This window comes from Zonotrichia albicollis, chromosome 2 (assembly GCF_047830755.1).
Source record: "Zonotrichia albicollis isolate bZonAlb1 chromosome 2, bZonAlb1.hap1, whole genome shotgun sequence".
In the NCBI taxonomy this organism is placed as follows: domain Eukaryota; kingdom Metazoa; phylum Chordata; class Aves; order Passeriformes; family Passerellidae; genus Zonotrichia; species Zonotrichia albicollis.
Genome location: NC_133820.1, coordinates 12,152,112 through 12,168,306, shown reverse-complemented (window position 1 = coordinate 12,168,306; position 16,195 = coordinate 12,152,112). Strand labels below are relative to the sequence as shown.

General features: G+C 52.1%; 1 protein-coding gene across 4 annotated transcripts in view; it reads left to right on the top strand.

The window, feature by feature from the left end:
* Window positions 1-15,363, top strand: part of SON (SON DNA and RNA binding protein) — a 38,835-nt gene extending 23,472 nt beyond the window's left edge. For 2 of the 4 annotated variants that reach the window (XM_074533549.1, XM_074533547.1), the window contains exons 7-12: window positions 1,981-2,091; window positions 2,577-2,693; window positions 9,377-9,524; window positions 12,879-12,947; window positions 13,019-13,134; window positions 13,207-13,836. In XM_074533549.1, the coding sequence (XP_074389650.1) occupies window positions 1,981-2,091; window positions 2,577-2,693; window positions 9,377-9,524; window positions 12,879-12,947; window positions 13,019-13,134; window positions 13,207-13,821 (1,176 nt within the window). In that variant the 3' untranslated portion in view covers window positions 13,822-13,836. The other 2 variants (XM_074533553.1, XM_074533555.1) reach the window with 2 other exon arrangements.
* The last annotated feature ends 832 nt before the right edge of the window (window positions 15,364-16,195 follow it).

Below are 16,195 nucleotides of genomic sequence, written 5' to 3'. Positions count from 1 at the left end.
TTACATCCTTGCTGTTGTGTGAGGGGGTTGTTAGATAATATTTTAATTATTTTTGTGCCTTTTTTTTATGTTCTGTGTGACAAGCCATAATCACTGAACTCAGTCCAGTGACACCTGTGACTCGCGGGATTTTAGGTGTGTTTTGGTCAGTGCCAGATATTCCAGCAATGATCTTCCCAATAGAAACACTTTTGTCCTAAACACCAGCAAAAAGTCAGATTTAACAGAGCACAAAAGCAATTCCTATGTTTGGTGCCACTGTAGGTGTTCATCTCTGTCTCTTCCTTTTAATATTCACTGAATTCTTGACCAGGTTCCTGGGACAGGGTTTATGGTTTAACAGTGTTTGTTTTGTTCAGCTGAGTCAGTTTTAAAGGAGTTTCAGTTTCTCTTCCTGGCCCTTTAGTACAAAATGTGTTAGAGGTTGAGGTTGTGGCAGCAAAAGAGGCCAGGCTTTTACAAAGCAAATGAAAATGAAGTTTGGGATAACCCATCACCTTGATGTGTGTGTGTGAGCTGCATTTCTGATTATTGGATTTTTCTGTGCCTCAGACTGTCCCAGCCCTTCCAGCTTCTGTCACATCTCAGGATTTGTCTTTGCACCCTCTTCCCTTCCTGCTTTCCACACAGAATGATCCATAATGCACATCCTTTGAGGAGCAGGCCCAGGGATTTTATAAAACAGCTGCCAGCAGCCAGAGTTCATCACAGCCCCAAATGTTGTGGTTTCCCTCCCATGGCTTTGCCCACAGGGAAGGTTTGCAGAGAGCTCCATTGTCTGTTTCACATTTCCACCAACTCACTCGGCAACATAATTTCAAATTTATTTTTCTTTATATTTTACTGCAGCTCAGCAGCACAGATGTAGATAATTCTTTCCAAAGCAGTGGATTCTGTGAGCTCACAGCCTGGTTTTACAGGATCCCTGGGGCTGGCACAGCCCTGCCAGCCCATGCAGTGCCAGCTGTGCCCACCTTGTGCCCAGCCCAGGGCACTCAGTGCCACCTCCAGGGCACACCTGCAGGGATGGGCACTGCAAAGCTCCCTGGGCAGCCCCTGCCAAGGCCTGAGCTCCCTTTCCATGGGCAAATTGCTGCTGCTGTCCCAGCTGGGCCTGCCCTGGCCCAGCCTGAGGCCGCTCCCTCTGCTCCTGTCCCTGTTCCCTGCGAGCAGAGCCCGACCCCCCCGGCTGTGCCCTCCTGGCAGGGCCTTGTGCAGAGCCACGAGGGCCCCTGAGCCTCCTTTGCTCCAGCCCCAGCCCCTTCCAGCTCCTCAGGGATTCTGCAGCCCCTTCCCAGCTCCTCAGGGATTCTGCAGCCCCTTCCAGCTCCCTCAGGGATTCTGCAGCCCCTTCCAGCTCCTCAGGGATTCTGCAGCCCCTTCCCAGCTCCCTCAGGGATTCTGCAGCCCATTCCCAGCTCCCTCAGCCCCTCCTGGGACTCCAGCCCCTTCCCCATCTTCATTCCCTTCTGGTTTAGGCTGCAGATGAAAATATGAAACACTGAAGTCAAGATTGTTGAATGCATCTGATTCGTGCTGGAATTACTTTATGCAGACAAGCTTTAGTGTGACTTATTAGCAGTGCTCATGTGATCAGCTCTGCATGAGTTTTTAGTTAAATTGCATTTCATTCTGTTGGTTTAGAAGATCTCATTGAACAGAAAAATGCTTCTCTGCTTATTACACACCAGAATTTTTTGTGACAGTTTTAGATTATAAGTCATTGGATATTTTGTGTGTGCAGGTGATTTTAAATTACCAGGGTGTTACAATTTAAATTCAGCTTTGTCTTTGTCCAGGAAAACCCATCTTGTGTGGATTTTAGCAGTCCCAGGATTTCCATCACATTGCCTTTTTGTCAAACCAACAATTCTCTCTGTAACCCCATGTGGGGCCATTGATCCTCCAGCAGCTTTTTCCAGCTCAAGTGGACACTGTTTGTGTCTGCTGTGTTTTTACAAATGCTCTTTTTCCTCCTAGTGTGTGGACATAACCACAGCCATGAACGACAGAGCCGTGGCCCAGAAGAGGCTCAATGAGAACTCCTTTGACCTGGAGGCCATGTGCATGCTGAACCGGGCACAGGAGCAGGTGAGCTGGGGCCTTTGGCAGCACCTGGGGCAGCCTGAGGGAAATCAGGGCTTTCCTTTCATGGCAGCTGGTTCTCCTCTCCTGTTTCAGTTTGGAAACCCAGCTGTGGGCCAGTGTTTCAAAGTTCTGCATTTCTGACACTGAGTTTTGATGAGCTCCTTTGTGTATTCTGTGTTTGCACCCAAGTCACTCTGAAAAATAGTTTCAGATGTAATTTTCTTTAAGTTTTGTAGTGGTTCAGCAGCACAGATGGAGGTAGTTGTTTCCCAAACAGTGGATTCAGCAGTTTGGGGGTGAGGAGCTGGAGCTCAGGTTTCAGGGTGACCATTGAGATGCTCAGATTTTGGTAGCGCCCGCTTCCATCCGAGCGTCAGTGAGCACACCAAATCCCAGCAACGTGCTGTGAAAGCTCCTGGGGGCACAGAGGGGTGCAGAGGGAATGTGGGGGTGCCAGTGCTGATCCCAGTGTGGGTTTTGCTTTGCAGATCGATGCCTGGGCTCAGTCCAACTCCATCCCCGGGCAGTTCACGGGCAGCACGGGCGCGCAGATCCTGTCCTCGGACGAGCTCACCAACAGCGGCCCCCAGGCGTGGATCCGAAAGGTAGAAGTGACACAGCCACTGCTGTCCCAGCAGTGACCACACTGGCAGCAGCCAAGGATTGCACAGGGCACCACCAGTGCCTCGCCCTGTGGCAGAGCACGTGCCCAGTGCAGCAGGCTGGGCTCAGTCCCTGTCCCTCGGTGTCAGCGGCCAGACACGGCCTGCCACTGCCAGGACACTGCTGGGCTGCTGTGCTGGCAGGGGCACCTCCCTCCCTGCCTCCCTGGCACTGGCACATGCCAGGCAGGGCTGATCCTGCTGCTGTTGAAATCAGGTTTTTGTTATTGGCTTCAGCGAACCAAAGTCCAAACTGCCCTTGGGTGTGCCTTGGTTCTCTCTGGTTGCTCTTTGCCTCTCTCTGCATCACCAGGGTTTTCTGGGAGCCAGAGATGTGGAGGATTAAAGCAGGAGTTGCAGTTGCTAAGTTCCTCTCGCTGTGGCATTGTTGGGGTACAGTGCAGTAGCTCCCTGTTGCTGTGGGTTGTCATGGCTGACTTTGGGCTGTGCTGCGTCCTCCATCCGTGTGTTCTGTACACTCGGTTACTCAAGCTGCACCCGTGCCTGTGAGCTCTGATGTGGTGCTCTGTCAGGAAGGAGATCTGAGGAGATCCCCCTTGCAGGCCCCAGGAGTGAGGGGCTGAGCTGGTCAGTGTGGCAGGTGCTGCACTTGGGTCTGTGTCAGCTTGGGTTGGGGCACCCTCCAAGCTGGGAGGTCAGATTTGGGCCTTAGGTGGAGTTTTCCGTAGAAGTTGGTGTCAGCTGAACACAAAAGTCTGGAATTACAATATTCTGAAAATAGAAACATTTTCTGTCAGGATTCACTAACTTGTTTTTTCACCTCATATAGCCAAGCAGTGCAGAGAGCCAGGGAACACAGACTTGGGTCACTGGCCAGATGGGAATCTTCTGGGATCTTGCCAGTGTTAATGCAGAATGTGCATGATAGAGTCTGATTTTAACAGCTGTGAACAACTGAGATTGTAGCACAATGCTGCCTTTGATGAAGGCAATCCTTGTTCTGGCAGAGGGCACTGTGAAGCACAGGATGTGTTGGTGAGGAAGGAGCTTTTCCACGGAGGGGCTTGGGAAGGAGACCAGCAGGGCTGTGAGGGGAGGTTCTCCCTGTCTGCAGCGCCTGGAATGGCTTCCCAAGCCCTGGAAAGCCTTGGGAGCAGCTCTGAGCTCCTCTTTCCCAAAGCTCCTCCCTGGGCTCTCCTGTCGTGGCAGTGGCAGGAGGGGCTGCCCCAAGGGTGAAGTGGAAAGGACCTGGTGTGATTTCCCTGTCCTCCAGCTTCACTCTGGCATCTGCTTTAAAGCAGCCCAGCTGAACAAACCAAAATAACAGCAAAAAAAAAACCAGATACAAGCCAAACAAAGTGCTTCAAGGGAAGGGAATGGGAGAGGAGTGTGCTCTGTGCTCGTGGACACGACTGCTGCAAGGAGCAGAGGAATGCTGGAACATTCTGTTGGATCTGGGCTCAGTGGGGCAGCAGCAGCTCTCCTGCCCTGCCCAGAGCTGGGCATGTGCTGTGGGCACAGGGCAGCCTCTGGGGCTCCTGCTGGCAGCACAAGGAGGTGGAGGGTGAGGACAGAGTCCCTCCCTGCCCTGGCTCTCCCCAGCTGCTCTCCTGCTCTGCCAGGAGGGCCCAGAGCTGCAGGAACGGTGGGAAAGGCTCACACAGGTGCGTCTGGGGCCCTGCTGTGGCTGCAGGAGGGTTTCACAGCAAGGAGCAGGGATGTGGTTCTGAATCCACGTTATCCTCCTCAGGGACAGGGACACACACCAGCCATGAGGTGCAGAGTGCTGGCTGTGTGTTACTTGGACACCTGAAATTGTGTGACAATGACCAGTTACCTAGTCAGGCTTGTGCTCCCTTTTGTGCTCCCTTTTTGGCCTAAAAACTGTGTCTGAACATTAAAAAATTGGGTATTTTTCACTCAGGCCAGGAGTTGGACTTTGATCCTTGTGGGTCACTTCCAGCTGGGGCTGTTCTTTGTTTCTGTGGGTTTATCTGCCAGCAGGGCTGTGCAGTTCCCTGGGGATGCTGGGTCTGGGTGAGTGCACATTTCTGGCTGTTTGCTGAAGGCATTTCTTTATTTCCCTTGGGAAATATTTATTTATTTGCCATGGGAGGAGCTGGGAGCACCCAGCACAGACTGAGCCTGTGGCAGCCACTGAGGAAAGGAGGAATCAGAGCAAGGCCTGGGTGTGACAGAGGCCACCACAGCACCAGGAGAGGGACCCAGGAGGGCAGCAGGGGACTTGGGGACCTCCTTTGCTGAGCTCTGTCCTCACTGTGCACTTTGTGGGTCTCACCTTTCCTTGTCCTTTGCCAGGGACTGGAGAGGAAATGTGTGCTCAGCCCAGACCCAGAACCTCAGTTTGGGAATGAGGAACTGCAGGGATTCATGTGCAGCACTGGGATGGGGACACTGAGTAGCAATAAGGTTTATGTGTTTAATTCCTGGACTAATTAATTCTTGGTGTTTATGTGCAGGGGCCTGAACAGGGTCCATAAAAGTGATGTGGTGTTAGGTATAAAAAATTTATGAACAATCTCACCTTTCTCTTTGAAAAAGTGGCTTCTGTTTCAGTTTGTCACCATCAGTGTAATCAGTTCACAAACGTGACTCATCTTTTCTGAAGGTTGCTTCTATTTTTATTCCCTTTTTCCTTCCAAACACACTGTGCTGCTGAAGAAATGGCACAGCAAGTGGTCAAACATTTTTTGTTTCTCCAAGCAAATTCTGTTGAGGTCTGTTTACTCCCCCTTTCCCAGACTCACCCCTTGGTTCTGGATTTATCAGCTCAATTCTGGAGCCTGAACTTGCTCCCCAAACCCAGGGTTGTGCTCAGGGGTGGCTCTGGGGAGCTGCTGGGTCACTCACTTGTGCAGAAAGTTCTGGAAAGTGCAAACCTCCCTTCCATTCTTGCAGGCACGAGGAGCTTTCCTCGGGAGCCAGGCTCAGCTGGCAGGGCAGGGCAGCTCTGTGCTCACTGAGGATCTGGGCAGTGAGGAATTGTTCCCTGGCACAGGGTGCCCAGAGCAGCTGGGGCTGCCCCTGCATCCCTGGCAGTGCCCAGGGCCAGGCTGGACACTGGGGACAGTGGGAGGTGTCCCTGCCATGGCAGGGGTGGCACCAGGATGAGTTTCAGGATATTCCTCTGCTGGCAGGAAAGGCTGGCACAGCTGGCATTGCTCACCTGCACAGGAGAAGCTTTGGGCTGAGCTCAGGGCGGCCTTGCAGGGCCTGGAGGAGCCCCAGGAAAGCTGGAGAGAGACAATTGCCAGGGGATGCAGGGACAGCACACAGGGAATGGCCTCACACTGAAAAATTCCAGGTTTAGATCAGATATTAGGAACAATTTCCTCCCTGAGAGGGTGGGGAGGCCTTGGAGAATTCCCAGAGCAGCTGGGGCTGCCCCTGCATCCCTGGCAGTACCCAGGGCCAGGCTGGACACTGGGGACAGTGGGAAGTGTCCCTGCCATGGCAGGGCTGGCACTGGGTGAATTTTAAGCCCATTTTGACCCATCCCAGTGAGGATTCCCTGGAGGTGAGCTGTTGCACTGGCTGCTCTCTTTCCCAGCCATCCCATCCCAGTGTCCCTGCTGTTGTGCAGCTCTGAGCAGCACCTGTGGGTGCCTGGGGCTCAGGGCTTGTGAGGCACTGCTGGGCCCCTCCAGCAGGAGATCCCTGCTCTGGCTGGGGAGGGATTGGGGCTGAAAGGGGCCAGAGCATCTCCCAGCTCAGCAGCCAGCCCAAATTCCCTGCAAGAGCCACAGGGAGCAGATCAGAGCTCCCAGGGTTGTTCAGGGCCAGGAGCTGCACTTGGATGCTCCTTGTGGGTCCCTTCCCATCACTCAGAAGATGCTGGGATTTCATGGACAATTCTGCCTGGCACAAGTTTTTCCAAACGTGCTTATTCCTGGAACTTGAACTTCCCTGGAGTTCAGCCTTTAGTCCTGCCCTGAGCTGCCCCCCTGCCTTCAAGGCTTTGCTGTCTTTGCTTCCTAAATTGTTGTTCCAAAGAGGAATCAGCAAGAAAGTTAATTAAAGCTGCTCTAAAGCCTCTGAAGGAATCAGGTTTTAATTTCCCTTTAAAGCAAATGCTGACACAAGAATGTGGCTCTTGAGTGTCTCCATGTGTTGGCAGAATGGAAGTGGGATTTCATGGAATTTAGAGCTCAAAATACAAGGAAAAAAGTATCAAATTGTCCTGCAGGCTCCCTCAAATTAAGATCAGAGAATGAATGAAAGAGAAATGCTTTTGTAAATAGTGAGTTAGTTCTGACAGCAGTAACCAAATGCTGACAAACCTGGGGCTTCTTGTATTCCATCCCCTTTAATTTATACTGCCAAGGCCCAGGAGTTTTTGGGAGCCTCACCCTTGGATGGTTTTTAAAATGAGAAGAATTGTGCCTCTTGCTTCCCTGCTTTTGTGAACATTTCTGTTGATTCTGTGGTTTTCAGTGAATTCCAAACCCAGCCCCAGTTTTACCCCACTCATTAAATCATGGGCTGAGGGAGGTTGTCTGTTACTAAACTACAAAAAAATACAATGTACAGGTGGCATTAGAGGTTTACATTCACTTTATTATTAAAAGGAAAAGAAAAAACCCCACAGAATCAAAATGCAGGAACTTCTTCCTTGCTGCAGGCCTTTGCTGCCTCAGTGAGCTGAGTCCAAGGGGATTCTCCTGGCTCCTTTCCCACTGGTACCAGGATTCCTTCCCCGTGCCTTTTGGTGGGAGGCACAAGGATTTGTGTGTTCTGGAATGAAATTATTATTAATAATAATTGTTATTAATAATAATAGATGTGTAAGTCATGGTTGTGATTAGAGTCAGCGCAAAGTTGCTGCTGCAGTTCCCCTGCAGGATCCTGAATTCCCCACGGAAGGGATGCTTTAACAAACAGCCCTTGGGAACCTAGAACTTGCAGATTGCAGTTTCTGGAGTTAGTTCAGGCTGTGCCAGTGCCTCAGGAGGGGCTCAGGGCTGTCAGCAGAGCAGGATGTTCTGGTCCTGCTCTGTCCTGGCTGCCCCTGGGCCGGGCCGTGTGTGGGAAAGCCGCGGGAGCGCAGTGACCTCAGCAGGAACTTGCAGTGTCCTTTGTGAACTGAACACACCCCGAGGTGCTGCAGGAACCCCGCAGGAGCCAGCCCAGACCTGCAGGGTGCTCCTGGAGAGCAGGGAGGGAGTGGGAGCTGAGGGAAGGGCTCTGGGTGCTGTGTGTGAGGGGCTGGCTCTGCACCAGCCCCAGCTCTCCGGCCTCGTGGATCCACGTGGATCCACACAGGGCTTTCCTGGCCCAGGCAGGGATTGGGACATTCCTGGCACAGGCTCCAGCAGGGCTTTGCTGGCACATTCTGGCAGCCTGCAGCGTGGGAGCAGGGAATCCCTGAGGAACACACAGTGTGCCAGAGGGAGCCCCGAGGCTTTGTTCCCTGCCCATGGGCATGCAGGGAGCCCCAGTCGTGCCCTGGTGGCGGCGCCAGGCCCGTGCTGAGCTCCAGCAGCTCCCAGGGGTGCCCAGGCTGGGCCTGCTGGGCTGTCGGTGCGGGGCCAGCGCTCGGAGCCCGTGGATCCCCTGCAGCTCAGCACTGTGTGACTCTGGGACTCCGGGACCTCCTGGCCTGGCAGGCGCAGCTCCAAGGGCAGCAGAGCCCCGAGGCTGTGCGGGTGTGCCCGGGCAGCGAGCCAGCCCTGCCGGGCCGTGTGGGGCAGGCCAGGCCAGGCTCTGTGTGATGGAAATGCTTGACTTGCTCTGGGGTCAGCGGGGGGGCACGAGAGATGATAGTTCACAGAATAACCTGTGAACTTTCACCCCTCTATATGGAAACTTGTTTCAGGGTCAAATCCTTGTAGCCGCCTTCTTGCCACGGTCAGTGCCAGCCCTACTATTCACAACACTGCGGCCAGCGAGGCCTAGGTACGTAACATTTAAGGAGTTTTTACAGTTCTTTACATCAAAGCAGATGTTTAAACTTTCTGTTGATAAGCTTTCACCGTTTAACAACTTTTGTTAATGCTCATTTGAAAGAATGTGACGACTGCTGCTGCTAAACTGGGGGGCCAAGCGCCTTTTTCCGTTAAAATAAAGAGAGGGGAAAGCAAAAGCTGTTTGTTCCATGTGGAATTTCAGAGTAGAACTTGAATGTGCAACTGCTGTGTAATGAATCAGGTGGGGAGAGGTTTTTTTTTAGATTTAAATCCGCCTAAACAGCCTGTGAATGTCATGACTAAATGTGCTTGTGTTCTGTTGGACGAGGAGGTGCCCTGGCGCAGCTGTGCCGGGGTCGGTTCCCATTCCCGAGCTGAGGACATCTCTGGGACCAGGGCAGAGTCTGTAGAGCCTTTAGAGTCTGTAGGTTGTTGCTTGGTTAAACACATCTGTCTGCCAAGGGTCACTGCCACTTTGGGATCACCTTAGACTTTTCCTAAGTTGTTCTTTTTTGCCAAACATTGATTTGTGTCTCGTGTGTCCGCGTGAGTTCCGGGTTCCACGCACTGGTTTGGGCTAAAAATCCACAGAGCTCAGGTGGATTTTTTTTTATTTATTTTTATTTTTAATTGAGTCTGTGAAAAGTTGTTAGAAACATTTTTTTGGAAGTTCCCACTTCTTACTTAAAATCCCAGTGCTAACTTTAGGCCTTGTTTTACTTCTCTCTTTCTGGATAGGATCAGTTCTTAAGAGCAGCCCCTGTGACAGGAGGAATGGGAGCTCAGCTGATGAGGAAGATGGGCTGGAGAGAAGGAGAAGGCCTTGGCAAGAACAAGGAAGGCAGCGTTGAGCCCATCATGGTGGACTTTAAGACAGACCGAAAAGGTGAGTCCTGTCCTGCCTCGGGGGTGTTTGTGGCTTCTCAGCTGCCCTCAGACACCCTTGGGTTGTCTGGGGGCTTCACTGGCACATGAACAGGTTCTGGGGTTTTGCCTCAGGTTTGCCAGGGCCTGGGGTCACTGCAGAGCTTTGTCCTTGAGGAGAAGCTGCAGTGGTGGCTCTGGGGAAGGTGGCTGGAGCAGGAGCAGGGGTAGCAGAGGGAATGGTGGGGTCAGTGTTACAGAGAGCGTCACTGACTCACACTCGGGGCTTTGGGGCTTCCCTGGGCATTCTGCTCCTTGTTTGTCCTCATTTCCCTGCTGTTCATCTCCAGCCTGATCCTGCTGAAGGCTCATGCTCAGGGCTGCTTCCAGAGGCAGCTTCAGCCTCCACTTCCCTGGGAACCTCCCCTGTTTGCCATGGTTTCCAGCCCATGGCCACAGGGGAGAGCTCTCGTGGTGCAGCAGAACCATCCAGTGCTGCTGCTCCTTCAGCTTGGCCACTGAGGTTTGTGTGCTGGGTGCTGCTGGACATTCTCCATCTGCAACACCTTCTGCTTTAAATCCAAAATTCAGCAGTCAGGATTTGTAATTTAGTTGTTCTGTGCATGGAACAAAATAACTCCACACTGGCAGTGGGACAGATTCCTGTCTGTTCCAAAGATTCCTTCTGCACCAGGAACCTTCAGTCCCATCTCAGAGGGGTGGAAACACTCAGAATTTTCATTTCAAGGCCATTGGATGGGGCTTGGAGCAGCCTGGCACAGAGGGAGGTGTCCCTGCCCATGGCACTGAGTGGGCTTTAAGGTCCCTTCCCACCCAAACCATTGTGGGATTTCAGGGCTTGTGTTGGCTTTTGTCACTGCTCAGAACTGAGCATGGAATGGCCCAGCCCCTCACATGTTTTTATTTACAACCTCTCTGTGTAAAGAAAGCAGTGAAACCCCAAAGGTGCCTGGTGGCAGCGATTGTCACCTGTGAGAGTCACCTGAGAGCAGGGCCAGCCCTCAGACAGCCCAGCTGGGCTTCAGTTCCCTGCTGGGAAATGTTCCTGCTCACTGCAGCCAAACCTGGTCATTGCCACAAATTCTGCCTGTCTGCAGAATTCCCTCTGCTCTGGGGCCACCCAGGGCTGGCACAGGGGCATGAGGGGCACCAGGTGCCCTGCTCACAGACAAGCAGGAAACATGATTATATATTATATATAATGTATAATGTATTATATATTATATATTATATATAATGTATAATGTATTATATATTATATATTATATAATGTATATATTATATATATAGGACTACGGATTTTTTATAATTTTATATACTATATAATATATAATATAATGTATACATTATATACTATAATATATATTATATATTTTATATATAATACATATTTAGGGCAAGGGATTATATATATTATTATATATTATATATTACATTATATCATATATTTAGGGATTATATATTGAGGACAGGTAGTTTTTCAGACATCTGAGTTCTTGGGTGATTAAATGGATAAAACAAACTTTTTTCTTTTAATTTCTGTGTACAGTTTTAAAGTCCACAGTGTTTGACAGGAAGGCTGTTATTAACCCACCACCCAAGTTTGTTTTGTAAGGGATTGATTAGACATTTTTCAATGTAGAAACCAAGTATTTTATTATTTTCTAAATATTAAAATTTATATTTTAATCATTAATAAAATACCTATTTTGATATATATTTATAATTATAAACCAGCCCAAATAAAATAAAATTCCTGGTCTCTGATGGCTTTATGGCCCTTGGGAATGCCCTGCTTAGGGGCTGCAGGAATATTGGGAGGAATGTCTGATGAGGAGGGAAGGATTTCCCTGTAAAGCAAAAGAAACCCAAATGCCACCCACAAAAGCTGAAGGAGCAGGAAGACACTGGGAGCAATTGCAGTATCTCCCTGTCTTTATTCACCAAAGCCACAGCAGGAAATGTGGAGGCAAGAAACGAAGGCAAGGTTGAAGTCTGAGAGTGGCAAAATCCATGGGGAGAAGCTTGAGTTTCTCTGCTGGATTGTCACTGGAATTCAGACGTTTCTGGCAATTGTTCAGTTCATTTCCTGAGTTGTGAGAGTTTCAGCAGAGCAGTGTTGAGCTTTGGTGTGGCAGAGGCTCCAGGAGAGCCTGGGCAGCCCCTTGGGGCTGTTCCCTCCCTGCTGCTTTGCTCCCAGGGGGATGGAGCCCTGCAGACCAGAGAGCACAGGGAATAATCCGGGTGTGTGGTGTCACCCCTGGCAGGAGGGACACGGGGACACCTCTGGGTGATGGGAATGGCTCCTGTGCTCCTGTGGAAACTGAAGGCAGGGGGGGACTCGGGACTGCACAAAGTTGGAGAATGTTCTTCACTGCCTCCCTTGTTGATTGTTTCTCCAAAGAGGGCATGGAAAACCAGGTTTCCATGGAAAACCAGGTGTTCCTGCCTTGTGTGAGACTGCTCAGAGTTGTCTCCTCCTGGCTGCTTCAGAGTCTCCTTTGGGAATAATGTGTTGAGTGGAATGGATGGAACAAATGGAGGGTTGAGAGCTGGGTGGGGTCTCCAGGTGTCCCCTGGGACCCTGGCTGTGCTCTGCTGCTGCCTCAGGGCTCAGGGAGAATGGGGAATGTCATGGGAACAGGGAATGTCATGGAATCAGGGAATGTCAGTGGGGAATGTCAGTGGGGACAGGGAATGTCAGTGGGGAATGTCACTGGGAACAAGGAATGTCAGTGGGGAATGTCAGTGGGATCAGGGAATGTCATGGGATCAGGGAATGTCAGTGGGATCAGGGAATGTCAGTGGGGACAGGGAATGTCATGGGATCAGGGAATGTCACTGGGAACAGGGAATGTCAGTGGGGACAGGGAATGTCATGGGAACAGGGGATGTCAGGGGAACAGGGGATGTCAGTGGGATCAGGGAATGTCATGGGATCAGGGAATGTCACTGGGAACAGGGAATGTCAGTGGGGACAGGGAATGTCACTGGGATCGGGGAATGTCATGGGAACAGGGAATGTCACTGGGAACAGGGAATGTCAGTGGGGACAGGGAATGTCATGGGAACGGGGAATGTCATGGGATCAGGGAATGTCAGGGGAACAGGGAATGTCAGTGGGATCAGGGAATGTCATGGGAACAGGGAATGTCACTGGGATCAGGGAATGTCACTGGGAACAGGGAATGTCAGTGGGGAATGTCAGTGGGGACAGGGAATGTCATGGGAACAGGGAATGTCATGGGATCAGGGAATGTCAGGGGATCAGGGAATGTCAGGGGAACAGGGAATGTCACGGGATCAGGGAATGTCATGGGATCAGGGAATGTCATGGTGCCCGTGTTGTTTGCAGGGCTGGTTGCTGTGGGAGAGAAGGCCCAGAAGAGGTCCGGCCATTACGTGGTGATGAAGGATCTCTCAGGTGAGTTGGGTGCCCGGATGGCTGCAGTGCCAGGGGCTGGCTGGGCACTGACCCTGCTGTCTGTGTGCCAGGGAAGCACCCGGTGTCTGCGCTGATGGAGATCTGCAACAAGAGGAGGTGGACGCCGCCCGAGTTCGTGCTGGTGGACGACAGTGGGCCTGATCACCGCAAGCATTTCATCTTCAAGGTGGGTCTGGGCTGCCTGCCCCTGTGCTGCTTTCTCTGTGCCAGGGGTGAAATCCATGTTTCTGTTTGATAGAAACACCTCACGGGGCTGGCTGAGGATGGTGGAGCCGTCTCGGTGCTGGAACGTGCAAGTCCTGTTCCTGGAAAGGCCAAACCGAGTCCCTGGAGCACTTTATTCTGGGATCCCAGGGCTGGAGCCCCTCTGAGGCCAGGCTTGGAGAGCTGGGGGTGCTCACCTGGAGGAGGGAAGGCTCCAGTGAGACCTCAGAGCTCCTTGCCGGCCCTAAAGGGGCTCCAGCAGAGCTGGAGAGGGAGTGGGGACAAGGGCTGGAGGGGCAGGACGCAGGGAATGGCTTCCCTCTGCCAGAGGGCAGGGCTGGATGGGATCCTGGGAATTAGGAATTCCCTGGCAGGGTGGGCAGCCCGTGGCACAGGGAGCCCAGGGCAGCTGTTGCTGCCCCTGGGTCCCTGGCAGGGCCCGAGGCCGCTGGCGCTGGGAGCAGCCCTGCACGGTGGAAGGTGCCCCTGCCATGGCCGGGGTGGCACCGGCTGGGCCGTCAGGTCCCTGCCAGCCCCGAGCACGGTGGGATCCCCTGCAATGCCCTTGCTGGCAGGCAGCCACGGGGTCTGTGTCCCTAAAAAGGAGCTGCCCAGAGTGTGCCTGGGGCAGGCACGGCCCCCTCGCTAACCCCTGGTTCCCCCGTGCCAGGTGAGAGTCAATGGCAACGAGTACAGGCCCACCTTTGCCAGCCTTAACAAGAAGCACGCGAAAGCCACGGCGGCCACGGCGGCGCTGCAGGCCATGGGACTCGTACCAAAGGAAAGCATGGTCAATACCACCATGTTCAGGAGTGCCTCACACCGCTAAGCTTGGCTTTACTGGGACACTGGTTCTGAGCATTTTACTCTGCACAACAAATGGTATTTGCCCCTCTCATGTTGTAAATACATCGGCGATTCCCACCTTGTAAAAACTGTACAGACACCCGCAGGTTTTTTCTTTTGTACCATCCAAATGTATTTAAATCATACTTAGTTTTTGGTATGTTTATATTGTTTACATTAGTGATGTAATTATTTCTTAAACGACTAAATCAGACGACAGACTCTGGAGGCATCAGAAATCCAGACCCTTGGCTGAAGCTCCTGCAGTTCCTCTCCTGTCAGAGCGTTGACCCTTTCTTTGATACAGTTTTGTAGTGGCTGCAGAGTCCCCTGGGCTCGGGGGTGCTGGGGACACCCTGGGGCCGTGCCCGGGCGCTGCCCCTCGGTGCCACCCTGGGACAGCCGGGGGGCACGGCCTGGCCCAGCCCCCCAGGGGCTGCAATTCCCAACCAGTGAATCCACTGCCTGATGCTGATTGTACGGATTTGTGGTTCATGTGAATTTTAAACTCTTTAACAAATCTACAACTGGATTTGGGGGGAGGGAGGGGGTAGAATGACGCTTCAATTGTTGTACCCAACTTGGTCAATAAAGCAGCACAAGTTCATAATCTTCACCCCTGGTCAGTAAGCAGTGATTGCAAGGGATGCCAAGCCAGGAAACAGGAATTTAAACTCGCCAAAATGCCTTCTGCAAGGAACACACACGTACAGAAGTGGCTTTGTGAGGATTCCCAACAGCCTTTGGGATGGCAGGAGCAGGTCAGGTGGTTTTTGTTAGTTTTGAACTTTTACAAAATAACTCCTTGGGATGCAATGTTCAGGATAAGGATCCTCTGCCCTCAAAGAGCCTGATGCAGAGTTTGGGCAGTTGGACAGCAGAGAGGATGTAGAAAGTTTTTCCTGCTTTTTGTTCTTTATTTAAGAAGCATTAATCTTTGATCTGTGTGCACCCTCCCCGAGGGATCTGAGTTAGGGGCGGGCTGCTGGCATTTCTGCACTGGGGTCCTTCAGGGGCTTGTCCCAGACAGGTCTGTGTGAGCTGTGAACCTAAGCAAACCCAGCCAGGCTGCTCAGGCCCCAGGGAGGGACCCTGTGGCCATGGGGGTCCATGGAGCTGAGGAATCCCTGGTGCCTGGAGCCCTGTGGGTCCCGTCAGGGTCACAGAACGCGGAGTCTCCTTGCTCTGCAGGGACAAGGCTTGGTGTCCCTGTGCAGCAGGAAGTTGGGCTTGGTTTGGAGGCACAAAAGCCCCTGTGAGTCTGTCCAAGCGCTCCGGAAATGCTTCAGTTGATCTTCATTTCATGGACGTTGTTGTCTTGAATTAAACTTTTTTCCCTTTGGCATCTCGCCTTTGGTCTCTGACTAAACGTGTGGAGCTTGTCCTGCAAGTGCCTGGGAGGGGGGAACTGCCAGGAAAGCTGGGAGGATCATCCTGGGGGTGCTGGGGCTGGAGCAGCTCCCTCCCTGTCCAATTTTCGGCTGTTTGGATGGCCTGGAAAGGCCCGGGGTGGCCTTGGGGCAGCCCGCGTTCCAAAGGACGAGAAGAGGCTTCAGTTCTTTTCTCGGTCTCGGTGTTTATTAATTGTTTATCTAAAAGATTTTCTCTCAGCCCGACAGAGCTCTGCTCAGCAGCCAGCCATGAGCACACTCCCTGCCCTCCGGACGGTCACCTATCTTTATACCCATGGTTACGTGTACAATATTTATCATTTTTCCCCAATACCATTTATTCTTATTGCCCAGTGCACTTTTAGTAATGACCAATCCCAAAGTGCCACCATCACCACAGAAGATGGAGGAGAAGAAGAAGAAGGACAGGACACGCCCCAATTCCTCCATCTTACTTCTCTAAACCCCCCTGTACAGAAATCCTAAACCCTGTGTTTCACTCTCTAATTAACTAATCCCTTCACCATTCACCCCGGTGAAACCCTCCTATCCTCATACAGGTGTCGTCTCCTGTGTGGGATCAAAGTCCAGCCACCAGACACTTCTGGAACATTCCAGGACTCCCGAGTCCCCCAAGGGTGGTCTCGGTGACACCTCAGTCCTGAGGTGCTGAGATCCCACAGCTCCCCACTCAGTGCCTCGGCAGAGCCCAGGCCCCGCAGCTGCTGAGGATTCTCTGCATGGCAGCTCAGGGGTTACAGCTGGACAAATCACATTTGGGAATGT